The sequence below is a fragment of the Phocoena phocoena genome, chromosome X, assembly GCF_963924675.1.
Source record: "Phocoena phocoena chromosome X, mPhoPho1.1, whole genome shotgun sequence".
Lineage (NCBI taxonomy): Eukaryota > Metazoa > Chordata > Mammalia > Artiodactyla > Phocoenidae > Phocoena > Phocoena phocoena.
The window spans coordinates 128,481,297-128,498,721 of record NC_089240.1 but is presented as its reverse complement, the minus strand read 5'-3'; the positions used below and the strand labels follow the sequence as shown (position 1 = coordinate 128,498,721).

At 54.7% G+C, this 17,425-nt stretch overlaps 1 protein-coding gene across 1 annotated transcript; it reads left to right on the top strand.

Annotated features, from left to right (window-relative positions):
- The first annotated feature begins 11,159 nt into the window (after positions 1 to 11,159).
- Positions 11,160 to 13,843, top strand: MECP2 (methyl-CpG binding protein 2). The gene is made up of 2 exons (XM_065900802.1): positions 11,160 to 11,503; positions 12,760 to 13,843. The coding sequence occupies exons 1-2, from the start codon at positions 11,406 to 11,408 to the stop codon at positions 13,841 to 13,843; spliced, it is 1,182 nt and encodes a 393-aa protein (XP_065756874.1). The 5' UTR covers positions 11,160 to 11,405.
- Positions 13,844 to 17,425: the final 3,582 nt, after the last annotated feature.

The window sequence follows — 17,425 nt, the reverse complement described above, 5'->3', positions numbered from 1 at the left end:
CTGTATAATGCCCAGGGCTTAGAAGAGCCACACTTGGTTTACTGCTCTACTGCGGCCATGTCACAATTCTTCATTTTTGAGTAAGAGGCCCTGCAATTTCATTTTATACTAGGCCCGGCATATTATGTAGCCAGGCCTGCCTCATTTTCTGCGCCTTGCTCACCTGGCTCCAGCCCGCCATTCCTGCTTTTCCTGGAACGTGCCAGACTGTTCCTGGGGTCGGGTCCTTGGCTCTTGCTGGTCCTTAGTCCTTAACGCCTGGGCCCCTCTTTACCTGATCCCTTGGGGCGCTTGAAGAATTCTTTATCCTTGAAATTGAGGAGGTTAACCACAGTCCCTCTCACTGGTGAGTGGTGTTTGTTTGTTTGTTTATCACATTTTCCTGGGAACGTGGTGTGTTCTTTCAGGCTGCAGATGCAGCTCACTTCGCTTCAGGTTAGTCCTCTTATAATATATCTTTGATGGCATCTATGTGCCATTTTGGGTTCCCTACTACAGGGACACGAATTATCCTTATGTTGGATTGTCTTTGTCTCTCTTCCAGTGCTATTAGCTTCACTCTAATTGCTTTAGCTTTTATCTTTTTCATCTGCATACACTGTTTGTCTAGTTTGATTTTCAGCTACGTATCTGCTGTTTCTGGCTGTTTTTAAATGTATTTATTAGTTCCGTAATGATGTGTTTTGGTCTGCAGTTTATTTCCCTAGGTTGGGAATTTGCCCTTTCATCTTACTGTGTTTTATCTTCTCATCTTTGAACTGTTATTGAGAACATGTTCTTATAAAGTTGTGAGGAATTTCCTTCTCTTCCTTTTGTGTATTCTCTTCTGGGTGGGATTTTGCCTTTCCTGAGCCATCCCCCTCCCTTTTATTTTGTCGCTTTTGGCCATGTTTCTAGAGTTACCATGTTGTTTCTTGTCAACTTGGCTCGGGCTTAGACGGCTCCATCCAGTCGTTCTGTTTGCTTTGGTGCAGCAGGGGAGTTCTGGCTCTCTCTTCCCCGTCTTCTGGCATCCTCTCTCACTGCTTTCCCCTCTGGACTGTCATGAGCTCGTTCTCTTGTGGGCAGAGACGAGCTGTACACGTGGGGGAGCTGCAGTCAGGGGGACTCTTCGGCAGCATCTGGAGTCTTCTCTCTAGCCTAGGAATTGTGTTAATTGTCTTACGCCAGGGTTCAGTCTAGCCACTTGAAGGACATGTATGCCATTCCTATAAGGGATATGGGAAGGGGCCACCCCAGGTTCCCAGTGGTCCCCTGGCCTGGCTCGCTGGGTGCTTTACCTGTTTCTCCTGCACCTCCCGGTTGCAGCTTCTGTAGTTCCTGGGCCTAAAAGGAAAAAGTTACAGACTCCTACCCAGTTGCTTCTTTCCAGCTCAGTGAGGAGAGGTTTTGGGGTGTTGTGGGCTCCCCAGCACGGCCTCCAGGGGTGGGGCAGGAGCTCAGTCTTGCTGCTGCTTTGTTCTCTGGAATCCTTTCTTCGGCTGCCAGGTTTTGAAATGTACTGCGTTCGATTTTATGTCCCTTTCCTTCGTTTGCTGAATTCTGTCCTTCACACTCCTCCTCCCCACGTCTGTGTGTTTCTCATTTTATTAGGCACTGGGAGAGAGCAGTTCTGTGGGACGTTGTAACCCGCCGTTTGAACCTAACCGTCTAATCCGTGTGGAATTGATTCTGTTGTGTGGCGGGAGGATGCAGTGGTCACAAGAAGCACGTCACGGCCCTGCCACCCCTCCGTGTTTTTCTCTGGCTGTTCACAGGCACTGATTCTAGGTCAGTCTCCACTGGAGAGCTGGTAGTCATGTTCCCATTGTATTTTCTACCCAGTTAGTATTTGTACACAAGGAAGCCGCTGACTGGTTGATATTTGTCTTGTCACCAGGCATGTTAGTTACTTTTTTTTTTTTTTTTTTGCGGTACGCGGGCCTCTCACTGTCGTGGCCTCTCCCGTTGCGGAGCACAGGCCCCGGAAGCGCAGGCTTAGCGGCCACGGCTCACGGGCCCAGCCACTCCGAGGCATGTGGGACCCTCCCAGACCGGGGCACGAACCCGTGTCCCCTGCATCGGCAGGCAGACTCTCAATCACTGTGCCACCAGGGAAGCCCCATGTTAGTTACTTTTTAGCCGGTCCCCAGAGTTGTTTACGGGATAGAGATTAGTCCCTACTGCTTGCCCACTGCTGCCCACTGCCCTTCTCTGGCCCTGCCTGCTCCCAGCAGTGCCCAGGGAAACCCCTCAGCCTGTTGCTGGCCTTGCCGTGTCGGCCTCTAGGCCCTTCCGTCTGCCACCGGCAAACCGCACTTCAGCCAGCCTGGCTTCTGGGTCCCACCGTTGTGACCTTGAAGATTTCCTCGGCCTCTGTTGGTGGGGGGGCATCCTGTCACCACCGACCCCCCTGGCAGGTCCCTCCTTGGCATCGCTCACGGTGCCTCAGCCATTGGTGGCACCCTCTTGTTTGCCAGCTCTGACAGACACATTTCCCCTTTTTTCTATTGTTGGTCATTTCAGTGGCTCCTATGTCATCATCGGGAAGCAAATCTGTCAGGCATGCAGCTGCGGGGTGACGTACACTAGTGAGAGGCACAGCAATGAAAACAAGGGCATCACCTCAAGTGAGAGGAAAACAGTAATGACAGAAAACTGCAGCAGGAAGGAGCTGTGGGAATCTATTGCTGGGGACCAAAGAGGCAGGCGTGACCTGAGCGCCCGTGCGGACTGGCTGTGGGGACCTGAAAGCTGGATATTTGTCGTGAGGGCACTGGAGGCCAGCTTTGCCCCGTTTGTGAGGAGGGTTGCCGTGAGCACCCTGCGGCGTGGAGGAGACACGATGGAAGAGACGTAGCTAGATGTGGAGGCCGGGGAGCAAATGCTGACGACACAGGCTGTCCAGGGGAAGAGATGAAATCACAAAAATGTCAATCATAATGACTGGCTTCTTGGTTTTCTCCCATTCTTAACTCATTTGGCCAGCCCCCTCTGCAGTGGCCTGCATGGGGACAGTTGGTGGTGAAGCCACCCAGCTTGGCTTTAGTCATGCTCCACGACTGTACCAGCCTCTCACGCCGGGCCTGATCCTTCCCCCACCCACAGCGGCCCCGCATCGCCTTCCGGAGCACTCCCCCGGCTCCCGCTCTCTCCCCTTTGTACCAGGAGAAAGAGGAGAAACGGATGCAGGTAGAAAGTGTGCCTTGTTACCGGAGCAGCCTTGGCCCCAGCACAGCTCGGGCCTACTACCTAGATTGTCAGCTACCGAATGACTGAGTAGGTGACATGAAACACCTCCACCCCGCTCCCAGTGTCCTTGTCGTGATGACTTCTGTTCAAAGCTTGCCCCTCCCTGCTAGGCATTCCAGAGTGGAAGCAGTTTCTGCCACCCTACTTTACTCCTGTCTAGTTCCAGAACATTTTCATCACCCCCAAAGGAAGCCACGTGGAAAACAGTCTGGAGCTTCCTCAAAAAGTCAAGCATGGAGTACCCGTGTGACCCAGTGATTCCACTCTAGGTATAGACCCAAGAGAATTGAAAACATACACCCGTGCAAAAAACTTGTACTCAGATATTCACAGCAGCTAAAAAGTAGAAGCATCCCAGATGTCCATCAACAGATGAATGGATAAACAAAGTGTGGTGTGTCTATACAGTGGAATGTTATTCAGCCATAGAAAGGGAAGAAGTTCTGATACATGCTACAATGTGGAAGAACCTTGAAAACATGCTGAGTGAAAGGAGCCTATCACGAAAAGCCATATGTTATATGATTCCATTTATATGAAAGGTCCAAACGGGCAGATCCATAGAGACAGAAGAGAGATTAGTGGTTGCCAGGGGCTTGGGAGTAAGGGGGGCTGGGGAAGTACCTGTTTAGTGGGTATAAGATTTCCTCCGGGGGGGTGACAGAATGTTCTGGAACTAGATAGTGGTGATGGTTGTACAACATTGTGAATGTACTAAGTACTGCTAATGGTAAACTTTATGTCATGCATTTTACCACATAAAAAAAAAGATCAAACACCCTCAGAATATTTAGCCAACAACCTTCAACTTGGCTAAATGCCTAGTCATTAAACTTCTTGGACTAGATTCCTTTCTGACTGTCGTGGTTACCGTGTCCTGGGTTTCAGAGATGGCATTCAGGTCAGCGTGGTCCAGTCTAGCATGTGTCACCGTAGGTCCCCACATTCGCCAATTTCTCTCACATGGACAGCAGAGCTACTTGCCTGAGCGTTGTAAAACCTGCCTTTATGATTTAGGGTAATGGGTGGAGTCAGCTGTCATTTTAGTGGGTTCTTATAAAAATTGAGATATAACTCATATACTGTGAAATTCACCCATTAAAGTGTACACTGGCATTTATACACTCATAGTGTTGTGCAACCATCACCTCTATCTAGTTCCAGAACATTTTCATTACACCCCCCGCCCCCCCAAAAAAATCCCTGTACCCATTAGGAGTCATTCCCTATTACCCACTACCCCCGGACCCTGGCAGTGAATAATCTACTTTCGATCTCTGGATTTGCCTATTCTGGACATTTCATATAAATGGAGTCATACAGTGTTTGTCTTTCTGTGTGTGGCTTACTTCACTTAGCATAACATCTTCAATTCAAGGTCCATCCATGCTATAGCAGGTGTCAGAGTTTCCTTCTCTTTTTTTTGGCCCCACCACGGGACTTGTGGGCTCTTAAGTTCCCCGAGGGCCCAGGGATCGAACCTGGGCCCTCGGCAGTGAGAGCATGAAGTCCTAACCACTGGACCACCAGGGAATTCCCGAGTTTCCTTCTTTTTTAAAGCTGAATAACATTCCATTATATTTTTATTCCACATTTTAAAAATAAATTTATTTTTATTTATTTTTGGCTGCGTTGGATCTTTGTTGCTGAGTGCAGGCTTTCTCTAGCTGTGGCGAGCGGGGGCTGCCCTTTGTTGTGGTGCGTGGGCTTCTCATTGCAGTGGCTTCTCTTGTTGCGGAACACAGGCTCTAGGCGCGCGGGCTCAGTAGTTGCGGCTCACAGGCTGTAGAGCACAGGCTCAGTAGTTGTGGTGCACGGGCTTAGTTGCTCCGCGGCATGTGGGGTCATCCCGGACCAGGGCTTGAACCTGTGTCCCCTGCATTTGCAGGCGGATTCTTAACCACTGCTCCACCAGGGAAGCCCCAGACCACATTTTGTTTCTGCATTTATGTGTACCTGGACACTTGGGTTGGTTGGTTCTAACTTTTGGCTACTGTGAACTGTGCTGTTATGAACATCAGCATCCAAGTATCTGTTCGAGTCCCTGTTTTCAACTCTCTGGGGTCCATACCTAGGAGGGGAATCGCTGGGTCACATGGGAACTCCACGTTTAACTTTTTGAGGAACTGCCTGACTGTTCTCCACGGTGGCAGTGTTTTTTCAAACTTACTTCTCTCCTGTGTGTGGTAGACTCACGCTGTCAAGGTGAGACTTACCGTGTGGTGCTCACTGCCTTCATTCGGGGAGGGCTCTACCTTTGGGTGGCAAGAACTGTGTTTCATTTAGCTTTTCAAAACATAGACAGTTTCTTGCATCTTCTAAAAAGTGAGGTGTTAAAAAATACACTGAATTCAGAGCGGGTCCGCTAAACTTCAGGTTCCACCATTGAAGCCTTTGAGCTGAACCCCATCCCCTTTTTTGCTCCCCAGAGACCACTGAGACCCTCTTCCAGTGCCAGTTTGATTTCTCTCAGATCTTTAAAGGGGCCAAAGCTGGCGTCTCAAAGCGCTGCTACGTTTATTGATTCGTGCAGAGAAGCCCCCTTGATTCTGAGATTCTGCAGCTCATACTGGAGCATGGAAGCAGCCACTGCCAGGAGGCCATTTCTCTCCTCTGGTTCCTGACCATTGACCTGGGGAAGTGGCCGCCACCCTGTCCTTCCGGTTCGTGGCTTTGTTGTGGTACTTGGGCTCCTTATGTAGCTCCATGGGGTGGATGACTGGGAATGAAAGGTGCTGAGACACTCCATCTCCTGAGATTGGCCTGATGCAAACATGCCTGAAATTGGGAAAGGTCAGGATATTGCTGGCGCTCTGGAGGTTTCCTAGAGCTCGCTCTGGAGGGGGCAGGATTCAGATTCAAGTGAAGAACACCTTTTAGCTGTGGCTTTCACCTGGCTTCGTGGCCTTTCTTTCCTTTGTTAATGCGGAAGCCCTGGAGATTGAGTAGTCACACCTCAGCTGCAGTTGTCTGGTCAGCTGTACATGTCAGCTGTTGGCTGATTGCACCCCTGGAAGGCACAGGACCCCTCGGGGTACAGTGACGTGGCCTGAAATCGAGATTCCGGCAGCTCTCATCTTCCTTTGCTAGATCAAAGGAAGGATTTGATCTCATGTTTTCGTTTTAGCAACAAAATTACCAAATGATGTTTTTTTCACACAAGAGCCTTCTCTCAGTCTTCGTAGATATTTAAGATTTGTGAAGGCCTTCTGCTTCAATGTGATACCTGCATTTCCCCCGCACAGTGCACAGATTAGTTGTTCCATCGATATTAGAAGTCAGGTCCTAGGCAAGGCTGCCTTTGGCAGTGATTTTTTTTTTTTAACACGAGGAAGTACCTCGACACCTTCATTCACACTCACGGCTTCACCATACAGAGCAAGCATAACGCTGTCGAAAGCATTGCAGTTCTTTGAGCCACTGCAAGAAGGCGCTTCTGCGAGGTTTTCAGCCTTTTGACTTAATGTATTCATGTAACGTGAAGGCGTTCTCTTTAATTGTTAGGAAGCTTGACCGAAACGGCTCTAAAGTATTCCTGTCCAGCAGCAGTTTCCGGTTATGTTGCTGTCGTCTGCCCCTTTGTGGACACGCTGCCCGTTGCCCCTGCCGCCGCTGACAGTCGCTCCATCGCGCTCCTGAGCCCTGAAGGATGGCTCTCCTCAGAGCATTCATCCGGGGCAGTTCGTGCACTCGGGGGCTTCAGCATCAAGCTCACGTGCAACCATATTCACATTCCCCAAACCCCCCACTGCTGCCGTTGTAGCGCCTTCGGACCAGGGAGCCAGTCGCTCCCCGTTGTCCCGTCTCTTCGGTCTCCTTTTGCTCCTCACGCCGCAGCCCATTTTGAAGAGTCCAGGCCCGCCAACGTGTAGGATGCCCCGCTCTTTGGACTCTCCCAGGCGTTTCCTCGTGGCCTCTTCCTTCTCCCTGGCTCTTCTGCCGGCCTCCTCCGCCAACAGGACCCCTCCCTTCCTTCCCTGCCTCTTTAGCCTGCATATTCCTTACTTTCTGGCCAGCTTGTGAGTACAGGTAAGACGTTTTAAACACTGTCCTCTGTAATATCTTCTAGAAGATGTTCGGTCCGGCATTTTTAGTAGTTTCAGCAAGAGGAGTCTCTGCAGACCCGTCCGCCTCGTTGGCTGGGAGCTGATCTGTGGAAGCCTGGGACCTGTCGTCCCAGCATGACCGTCCTCCGTGACCCCTCCCTCTCCGTCACTGTAGACGTCACCGTCTGCCTTTCTGGGCCCTCGGTGACCACTCCAGCGTCATCTCCTGCCAACCCCGACCCCCCAGGGCCCAGGCGTCCAAAGTCATCATGTACTCACTGACACAAGCCTACTGCTTTGCGTGCTAAACCAGCCCGTGCTACTTGAAGCTGATGGGCAGGGGAACGGGGCCGTCAGAGGAAGCGGAGGCAGCATGACATGTGCGTTGTGACCATCCCTTGGCGGAGTTATTAAGCGCTGCCCCTGTGCACCGAGCAGGGGGACGACAGGAAGGAGGACGCACGCTGTCTGGGGGGTTGAGCGGCGGGGTGGCACATTCCAAATGCACTGTGCGCGGAGCAGGGGAGGCCTATCGGAAGACGAGAGCGAGGGCTGGCCCAGAGCCACTGTTACACAGAATGCTTATCCCGACTCGCTTCTCCCTCCAGGGAGGGGCGTCACAGTGGTGACAGGGTAGGGCTGTTGATAGTGCCGCCCGGGCCCACCTGGTCTGGCTTGCCCCGAGCACTCCTTGTTGGCCTGGGACTGGGATAAGCACTCCTCCTCAGCCCTAAACACCCAGCTGTGTCTGGGCTTCCTCCGTGCCTGGAACAGAGGAGAGGATCGCTCCTTCTTTGTTGCCTCCCCTCACCCCCGCCCCCGAAATTGGGAGCTCTAGAAGACCAGAGAATGATGCTGGTTCTACCCTGGCCTCCCAGCCCCTAGCAGAGGCTGGCTCAGGGCAAGGGCAGTCGATGAACACGTGTCAACTCAGGCATGACCTCAGGCAGGTTCCCGTGTCTGGTTGTACTTGCTTTTCTTTTCACCTATGACACTGAAGAGTTGAACAGGTGAATACCCCCAACTCTAAAATGTGTGAACTTAAGAACTAGGTGCTCAGTTCTCACGGTCCTCTCAGCAGGTGTGTGTGTGCGCGCACATGCATGCAGAGATACGCGGTCTGGAGGGCTGTTTGGTTTCTTCTTTGTTTTTTAATATTTATTTATTTATTTGGCTGAGCCAGGTCTTAGTTGCAGCACGTGGGATCTTCATTGCGTCACGCAGGCTTTTTAGTTGTGGTGTGTGGGATCTTTTTAGTTGCGGCATTGGGGATCTTTAGTTGCGGCATGCGGGATCTTTTAGTTGCGGCTTGCATATGGGATCTTAGTTCCCTGACCAGGGATCGAACCCTGGTCCCATGCATTGGGAGCACAGAGTCTTAGCCACTGGACCACCAGGGAAGTCCCTGTTTGGTTTCTTTGAAAAAGTGTGTTTCAGCAAACCCTATAATCCTCCTGGTGGGGGGCCTCGAGTACTCGCCTAGTACCCCAGCCTGGCCCCCTTCCTCAGGTCACCCTGGCACTGAGCAGGTGGCTGGGCCGAGGGTAAACTCATTTGGATTACCTGTTTCCATCATTTTTGCCTCCACTCCACACCCAGCAGAATGGCTTCCCCTGTGCGCTGCCCTGCCTTTCCACCCCACAGGCCACCCCAGAACTGGAGCCCCCACTTTTCCCCAGGCTAGCCTGGTTCCCCTCCGTGGATGCTAGGCATGTTCCCTTCTGTTCCCTTTTGTTTTCATTTTGGTTTTGGTTATGTAAACTTTTACATGATTCAGAAATTGAAATTCTGGTTTGACACACCCGGCGAGGTCTCGCCTCGCTCCTGTCCTCGCCTTGGTCCTGCCTACCCCGTGCCAGGACTGATTCCCTTCGTTTTTGCCATCTGCTTCCTAAAGTCCCCTTCTTTTCTCCCCCAGAGGGCTGCCTACAGTGTACGGTGTTCCCCTCACAGGAGGTCCTGGGGGTCCCTCACTCACGGTTCGGGCCGCCCGGCTCTCCGTGGTGCGCACGTCGGCGTCTGCCCAGCGGGTCTCTGGCGGCGGCTGTCTGGCTTGGCCACAGTCTTGAGCCGGTGAAAAGAATGTTGTCGCCAGTAACATCGGGCATCTGTTGTTTTGCATTTCTGTGGGTGTCTCTTCAGGGTAGGTTTCTAGAAGGGCTGGCCCTAGATGGCATCGGCACCCTTGCTTGTACCTAAGAGGCATTCCTGGGGCGTGTGGTTTGTGCTCAACTTCACCATAGTTAAATTATCGGGGGAGTGCAGATGAGGGCTCTCAAGAAGCCAGCCTTTGCCATCAGTGCAGTGTTTTCCTCTGGCTCGCGACTGCCCAGGTTCCCGTGGTGACAGTGGGCTGTGGGCTGCATGGAGCTGCCCATGGCTCTTCCTCATCTCCCATCAAGGAGCTAAGCCTGGAGAATTAGAAAGTCAGCTGTGTGCTAGAGCTCACACTCGGGGCCCCAAACTTCTGGAGGCGGAGCCAGGATAGGGAGGAGGTCGGGGCGCGCCCTCCCCACACCCTGTCTCCCCATATGCCTGACCCGAGTGTTCCTGGTGCGAACTCGCCATTGGTGACTTAGCCACGTCATTGGAGTCTGGTTGCCAGGGCACGCCATGGTGCCTTTGTTGCGGTCTCCGCGGTTTGGCCAAGAAGGGAAGTCACTTGGGGTGGGCCGACGTGAGCCGCGTGGGCCCAGGCAGCTCTGGGACTGAGATCTGAAGGACAGAGGAGTCTGGCTCTTTTCCCGGATGAGATGAGCTGCTAACTGCGGGCTTCTCAGGTGCCTGATTCCGAGCCCACGATTCTTCTTTCCAAGCCTCCCTGGCCCGGGTAGTGTTCTTGCCCTCTTGGCCTGGCCATGAGGGCATCATGGCCAGACCCTGATCCCGGGGCCTCACAGTGACCATTGCCGAAGTACACAAGGAGGGGACCCTGCCGGGTGGGACGGAAGCATAGGGAAGGAGCTGTTCTGTTGGCACGAAGGAATGAGGAGGTGCCCGCCCTGGAATGAGGAGCGTGTTCTTCTGCACCTTTCCGTTCTCTCTGCTCTTCCATCCCCTCGGCCAAGGCCAAGGCCCTGTGTCGTCAGGAGCGTCTGGTGATAAAGGCTCCCCGACCTGGGATTGCTCCTCTTCTCACGCCAGAACCCTGGGCATCAGTGTCTGGTTACCCACATCCGCCAGTGTTTATACAATGCCTTTGTGACTCTTCTTCCTCTGGGGTGTTGACCCATTGTTGAGATGAGGAGACCGGGCCACGGGATGCTGAGCTCACTTGCTCAGGTCGCGTTTGGAAATGGCAAAGTCAGCATTTGAGCTCAGGTTGGCTGGCTCCGAATCTGCGTGTTTTTCCGCAGCACTGTGCTCTGCGCCACCGCCCAAGGGGTGCTGTTGGACTGTTCCCGTCAGCAAGTTGTACTGTGCTGTTTTTACTGAGCACGCGTTTGAGAAAACCCAAACCACAGAAGCTGTAGTAACAGCCAAGCCAGGCCTTCGTGACGGGGAGCCTCCCTCCATTTTGGTGGGTAGGTCCCTCTCCGGCAGTCGAGGAGGGCCTCCTGTCATCTGTCATACACGGAGGCCCTCGGGCACAGCTCGTAACACTGAGAAGCCACCTTCTCAGTGCAGGCATGCTAGGAGTGGGACTCAGGGCGACCACGGCGCAGGTAGGGTGCGGTGGGCCATCGCCGTCAGCAGCCCAAGGGCTCTAAAGCGATGTGCGCAGGGGAAGGGCATCTGGATCTGGGCGAGCACTGGCAGGGCAGCCCCTCTCTCGGGGCCCTGCCCGCGCTGGGGCGCCCGGGGCCTGCTGTTGCTCACTGTTCTGCAAACCAGTGTGTTCTCCGTGATACTTACATACTCGTTTAATACTTCAGGGAAGAAAAGTCAGAAGAACAGGATCTCCAGGGCCTGAAGGATAAACCTTTGAAGTTTAAAAAGGTGAAGAAGGATAAGAAAGAAGACAAAGAGGGCAAGCATGAGCCCCTGCAGCCAGCGGCCCACCGCTCTGCTGAGCCGGCAGAGGCAGGTAAAGCAGAGACCTCGGAAGGGTCGGGCTCGGCCCCAGCCGTGCCGGAAGCTTCGGCCTCCCCCAAACAGCGGCGCTCCATCATTCGCGACCGGGGACCCATGTACGACGACCCCACTCTGCCTGAAGGTTGGACCCGAAAGCTTAAGCAAAGGAAATCTGGCCGCTCCGCTGGGAAGTATGATGTGTATTTGATCAAGTAAGTGAGGGTGACTCCTGTTTCTACAGAGCCGGGAGGGCCGGGTGGGCGGGGGGTCAGGGACCGGTGCTAAAAAACTGATGGGGACCCCTTGGAGTGGTAGCTCTTTGCTGCTCCTTGATCAGGAAAACGTGTGTGCATAACCCCACCTCGGGTCAGGGGCTTCAGTAGTGACCGCTGCTTGCGGGCGCGACCAGGTGTGCTTGGAATGACCGCGTACGTAGGTCACTGCCCTGAATGAGATGTGCCCGGGGTAGCAGAGTGTGGCTTTCCTGCACCTGCCGTCAAGGCCTCATCTGGAGCTGGAATAGCAGTCGGGCCTACCCAGGGCCTCAGTGAGGGCACCAGGAGAGGCCGCCTGGGAAGCAGTGAGGACGCAAGGTCCTGCCGTGCACACTGGCCTGGGCTGGGGATGCAAGGGAGCTCCCTGGGCTCGCTGCCATCTCCCAGCTGAGGGGCCCTCCTCAGAACCTGTTAACCTCTTCTTTCTGGGACAGTACTTCTCTGAAACAGGAGTTCACAGGGCTCAGCCTGCTCTGTGAATCGTGTTGGGACAGATGGGCTCTCTGATGGGGCCTCTGGGGAGAGACCCAGATGGGCTCCGTGTGCCTCTCCCACTGTCCCTTGGGCCTTTGTCCAGCTGTGGGCTGTCGTCGGGTGTTACCTGTTGAAACAGAGTAACTTCGAAGCCAGAGCTTCAGAGGACGAGTGTGAATGTGTGCATTTCAGTTCTTCCCCTTAGACGGTTCCAGAAAGGTTAGCAGTTTTCAAAGGCTGCTTTCAGACAGCCTCATTTAATTCCAGCAACTCAGAAAAGGGTGAGCAAAGCGTTATCCTACTGACGGATGAGGAAACTGATTCCAAAGGAGGCTAAGCAGTGTACCCGAGGGCAGCCTGACAGCTAGACAGGGTCCCCAGGCCAGACCCCTTTGGGGGCCAGGGGAGCTTGGTGGCAGGCAGCTGCTCGTGGGCATCCAGTCAGCACCAAGCCGTTCTGGCACCAGAGCAGGCCTCGCGGGCGCCCACGGCCCTTGGGCAACCCGATTGCTTCCTGTGTAACCGAGGCCGCGGCTCCCTAGTTTTAGGTCATCTCAGCTTTTCTTAAATGTGACTCTGGTTCAGCTGTATCGTCGGGCATGCCAGTTGCAGAATGTCTCCTGTCAGAGGGTTCGCCACCACCTTCTCCTCTGCCCCATCTCTGACATGGCTGTGGAAGCTTCTGATTATTCTTTGTGTCTCTCCGTTTGTTCCCACAGTCCCCAGGGAAAAGCCTTTCGCTCTAAAGTGGAGCTGATTGCATACTTCGAAAAGGTAGGCGACACCTCCCTGGACCCTAATGATTTTGACTTCACGGTAACTGGGAGAGGGAGCCCCTCCCGGCGAGAGCAGAAACCACCTAAGAAGCCCAAATCTCCCAAAGCTCCAGGAACTGGCAGAGGCCGGGGACGCCCCAAAGGGAGCGGCACCACGAGACCCAAGGCAGCAGCATCAGAGGGCGTGCAGGTGAAAAGGGTCCTGGAGAAAAGTCCTGGGAAGCTGCTCGTCAAGATGCCTTTCCAAGCTTCGCCGGGCAGCAAGGCCGAAGGGGGTGGGGCCACCACATCGGCCCAAGTCATGGTTATCAAACGCCCCGGCCGGAAGCGAAAAGCTGAGGCTGACCCCCAGGCCATTCCCAAGAAACGGGGCCGAAAGCCGGGCAGTGTGGTGGCGGCTGCCGCCGCCGAGGCCAAGAAGAAAGCCGTGAAGGAGTCTTCCATCCGGTCTGTGCAGGAGACCGTGCTGCCCATCAAGAAGCGCAAGACCCGGGAGGCGGTGAGCATCGAGGTGAAGGAGGTGGTGAAGCCCCTGCTGGTGTCCACCCTTGGCGAGAAGAGCGGGAAGGGACTGAAGACCTGCAAGAGCCCCGGGCGGAAAAGCAAGGAGAGCAGCCCCAAGGGGCGCAGCGGCAGCGCCTCCTCACCCCCCAAGAAGGAGCACCACCACCACCACCACCACGTGGAGCCCCCGAAGGCACCCGCGCCGCTGCTCCCGCCCCCGCCCCCGCCCCCGCCGGAGCCCCAGAGCTCCGAGGCCCCCGCCAGCCCCCCCGAGCCCCAGGACTTGAGCAGCAGCGTCTGCAAAGAGGAGAAGATGCCGAGAGCAGGCTCGCTGGAGAGCGACGGCTGCCCCAAGGAGCCAGCTAAGACTCAGCCCGCGCTCACGACCGCCGCCGCGGCCACAGAAAAGTACAAACACCGAGGGGAGGGAGAGCGCAAAGACATTGTCTCATCCTCCATGCCAAGGCCAAACAGAGAGGAGCCTGTGGACAGCCGGACGCCCGTGACCGAGAGAGTTAGCTGACTTTACACAGAGCGGATTGCAAAGCAAACCAACAAGAATAAAGGCAGCTGTTGTCTCTTCTCCTTATGGGTAGGGCTCTGACAAAGCTTCCCGATTAACTGAAATAAAAAATATTTTTTTTTCTTTCAGTAAACTTAGAGTTTCGTGGCTTCAGGGTGGGAGTAGTTGGAGCATTGGGGATGTTTTTCTTACCGACAAGCACAGTCAGGTTGAAGACCTAACCAGGGCCAGAAGTAGCTTTGCACTTTTCTAAACTAGGCTCCTTCAACAAGGCTTGCTGCAGATACTACTGACCAGACAAGCTGTTGCCCAGGCTTCCTAGGGTGCGCCTGCACCTCCCTCCCACCCAGCCCCCCCACGTGGTCGTTAGGGGCAGAGAGCACTTGAGAGGACACTCCTGGTTTTGGTGCCGTTGGCGCCCCAGTCTCAGCTCTCCTCCCCCCACCCTGCCCGGCCTCCAGCTCCCCCGCCTCGCCCACTCCCACCCACGTCGGGACAAGGAGGTGTGAGGCAAGAGAGGCAGGTGGATCCTTTAGAGAAGATGCGGATGGCCAGTGGCTATAGCCCGTGTGATCCCACCTGTGGTGGCACAAACCTGGCCCCACGCTGGCCCCAATCCAAAATCGACAAGGACATTTCACAGGACGGGGAAGTAGCACCTGTTCGCCCCAGTTCTGGCCTGGCTAGGAAGGAGTCATCCTTTGAGCCGCTGGGTGTAGACTGGCCTTAGCCAGAGGAGACGATGGCCCAGGGCTGGCCTCCCGCGGGTGGCGCTAGAGAGAGGCCGCCAAGGCCGCAGGACAAGGCCCAGGCAGGCCGGCCCAGGCTCCAGACCGCCGAGCGCAGCAGGCCAGGCGGAAGGGATTCCTAGTCGCTCAGAGCAGTTGTGACTGGTAGTTAGAGCCTTAGTAGATGGGGCAGGGGCCAGGGGGAAGGAGGGGGAAATGTTCTTCCAAAACTTTCCAATTCTAACTCCTCTAGGGACAGCTTAGAACTATTTGCACTATTGAGTCTTCATGTTCCCACTTCAAAACAAACGCTCTGAGAGCAAACTGGCTTGGACTGGTGACACTTTGTCCCTCAGGCCACCAGACGTGACGGTGTTGACAACTACCTGCGCTTGTTTTAAAGTGGGCTCAGCACATAGGGTTCCCACGAAGCTCCGAAACTCTAAGTGTTTGCTGCAATTTGTAAGGACTTCCTGATTGGCTTCTCTTCTCTCCTTCAATTTCTGCCTTCTTTCATTTCATCCTTTCATTTCTTCCCCTCCCCCCACCCTCATCCCTTCTGTTCTAGGCAGCCGCAGTGCCCAGCTGTACCCTGAGCCGACGCTGTCAGCTCAGGGCCCCAGAACTCACCCCCCTTGGCCTTCCTGCCGTCAGCCCCAGCCCCGCTCCCACCCATTCTGAGCCCTGAGGAAGCCCCAGGCTCTGCTAAATCCGCCTGGCCCTAGTGTGCCTCGGCCTCCGAGGGGCGAGGGAGTGGCAAGGTCTTGCTCTCCTAGGAGTCCCCTTCCCTGGCCAGACCCCGGATCCCAGGCCTTCTCGACCTTCCCACTCAGCAGAAGTGGGGGAGGGCGAAGTTGGGCCGGATATGGATTTCGAAGCCAAGGGCAGCACAGAGACCCACTGTGGCCTGCCAGTGTCATTGAGTGGCCCAACCCTGACCTTGGCCTCTGCCAGACCGGCTAGGGGCGGGGTGGTTGGGCGGGGCGGCAGGCAGAGCAAGTGCAGACGCCCCACTGCTGCTCCTCAGAGCACAGGTTTTTTTCTGCGGGCCCCGTGTGGCCTCTGCTTGTGGGAGACGGGGTGCGCTCGTACCTCACGCATCTCCACGTGTGCACCAGGGCTGTGGCGTGGGCGCGTAGAGGCTTGGGCTTGTTTTGGGGTGTTCATTGACCAGTTTGAATTCAGGATCCCGTGCTTTCACCCTCTGTTCAGGAAGTCCTTATCTAACTGCATATCTTCATCATATTGGTATATCCTTTTCTGTGTTTACAGAGATGTCTCTTATCTAAATCTGTCCAACTGAGAAGTACCTTATCAAAGTAGCAAACGAGACAGCAGTCTTATGCTTCCAGAAACACCCACAAGCACGTCCCATGTGAGCTGCTGCCATGAACTGTCAAGTGCGTGTTGTCTCGTGTATTTCAGTTACTGTCCCCTGGCTTCCTCACTGCGGTGTAACCATGAAGGAGTGAAACATCTTAGAAACCGTCTAGCACTTCCTTGCCAGTCCTTAGTGATCAGGACCCATAGTTGACAGTTCCAATCAGTAGCTTAAGAAAAAAACATGTCTGTCTCTCCCAGAATGGTTAGAAGCAAGGGAGTTTGCCCCGTTCTGTTTGTGGAGTCGTAGCTGGCCTTTCTAGCGTTTTTGTATCCATTTCTTGATGCTGCAGAAGCAAGTCCCACAACCAAACCTGCTCTGCTGTCGACCCTCCGGGCTTCACTTATGACTCCTCCCCAGGAAGGGCTGGGCGTCGGAGTAGGGGGAGAGTCCTTCGGGATCCCTCTTCCTCCAAGGACAAAAGGCTCCTGACCCTGCAGTGGCCTCGCACTCCTGGTAACCCCCAGAGGACTCTTATTCACGTGAGCACGGTGTCCAGCCCGTTTGTTGTGGGGGCACCATCTCTTTTGCTCGGTCAGGTTTTTAGGCATTAATTACACTTTTCGTCCAGTAAAATGTGGCTCCTGGGACCAGTATCAAGAGCCGGCCTCCCCATCAGCTTGGTACCATCTGGTCCTGGGCAGAAGAGAGCTGGGCCTGCCATTGCCCCCCTTTCACCCATAACAGTTCATTCTGGGGCTGACTGGCATTGGCGGTCGAGAACACAAAGTTTCAAGTGTCATTTTCTTTGGGCCTGGCCCGACCTGCAGCCTCCCTCACTCCCCAGCTTCTTCCCTTAGAGTTTCAAGGCTGCAGGTGGCGCCTGAGGCACCTTAGGGTTTTCTCTCCCCGCCCCCCTTTCTTCCACGTTCCCTCTTCCCCCAATAAAGGCATTACGAGTGAGTCACCTTTGGGCAGGGGCCCCGAAGCTCCCATACCACCTCTGTCCTGGAGTCAGGTTGACGGGAGGTTGGAGGGAAGGCCTAAGCCACGGAATTCTCACCAGCTGTGTCTGGCCCAATTTGGGGGTGTGACCTCGATTTTGTGTGTACTTGAAGACCATGAAGATCGGGGGCCATCTCTTAGGGACTGTGTAAAGAAGGCAGGAATTGACCGACAGCTTTCAGACACCCGTGGGCTAGGTCAGAGTCACATTCGGTCTCCCCGGCCCTCATTCTGGTTATTAGTGACTACCTCCTCTCCTGATGGAATTCTGTGTGTCCTCAAGCTCCTCCCACCGTGCCCGGCCCAGCCCAGCCCAGCCCTGCCCTGCCCTGCCCGTTGGTGGGCTTGTCCTAACCAGTGTAGTTGCTGCCCTTGACACTGCAGTGAGCTGGGGACACTGGGCCACAGCCAGGCTCCATCCAGTTCAGCTCCCTTCCGCTGCTGCTGTACTCCCGTATCGAAAGGCACAGGAGACACTCAGAAATGCCACGGCCCCTAGTCCGTCAGTGCCAAACTAGCCAAGGACCC

Coding starts and splice junctions, on each gene's coding strand:
- MECP2 (XM_065900802.1), top strand. CDS start 11,406: ATGTACGACGACCCCACTCTGCCTGAAGGTTGGACCCGAAAGCTTAAG. Junction 11,504..12,759: donor TATGATGTGTATTTGATCAA/GTAAGTGAGGGT, acceptor TTGTTCCCACAG/TCCCCAGGGAAAAGCCTTTC.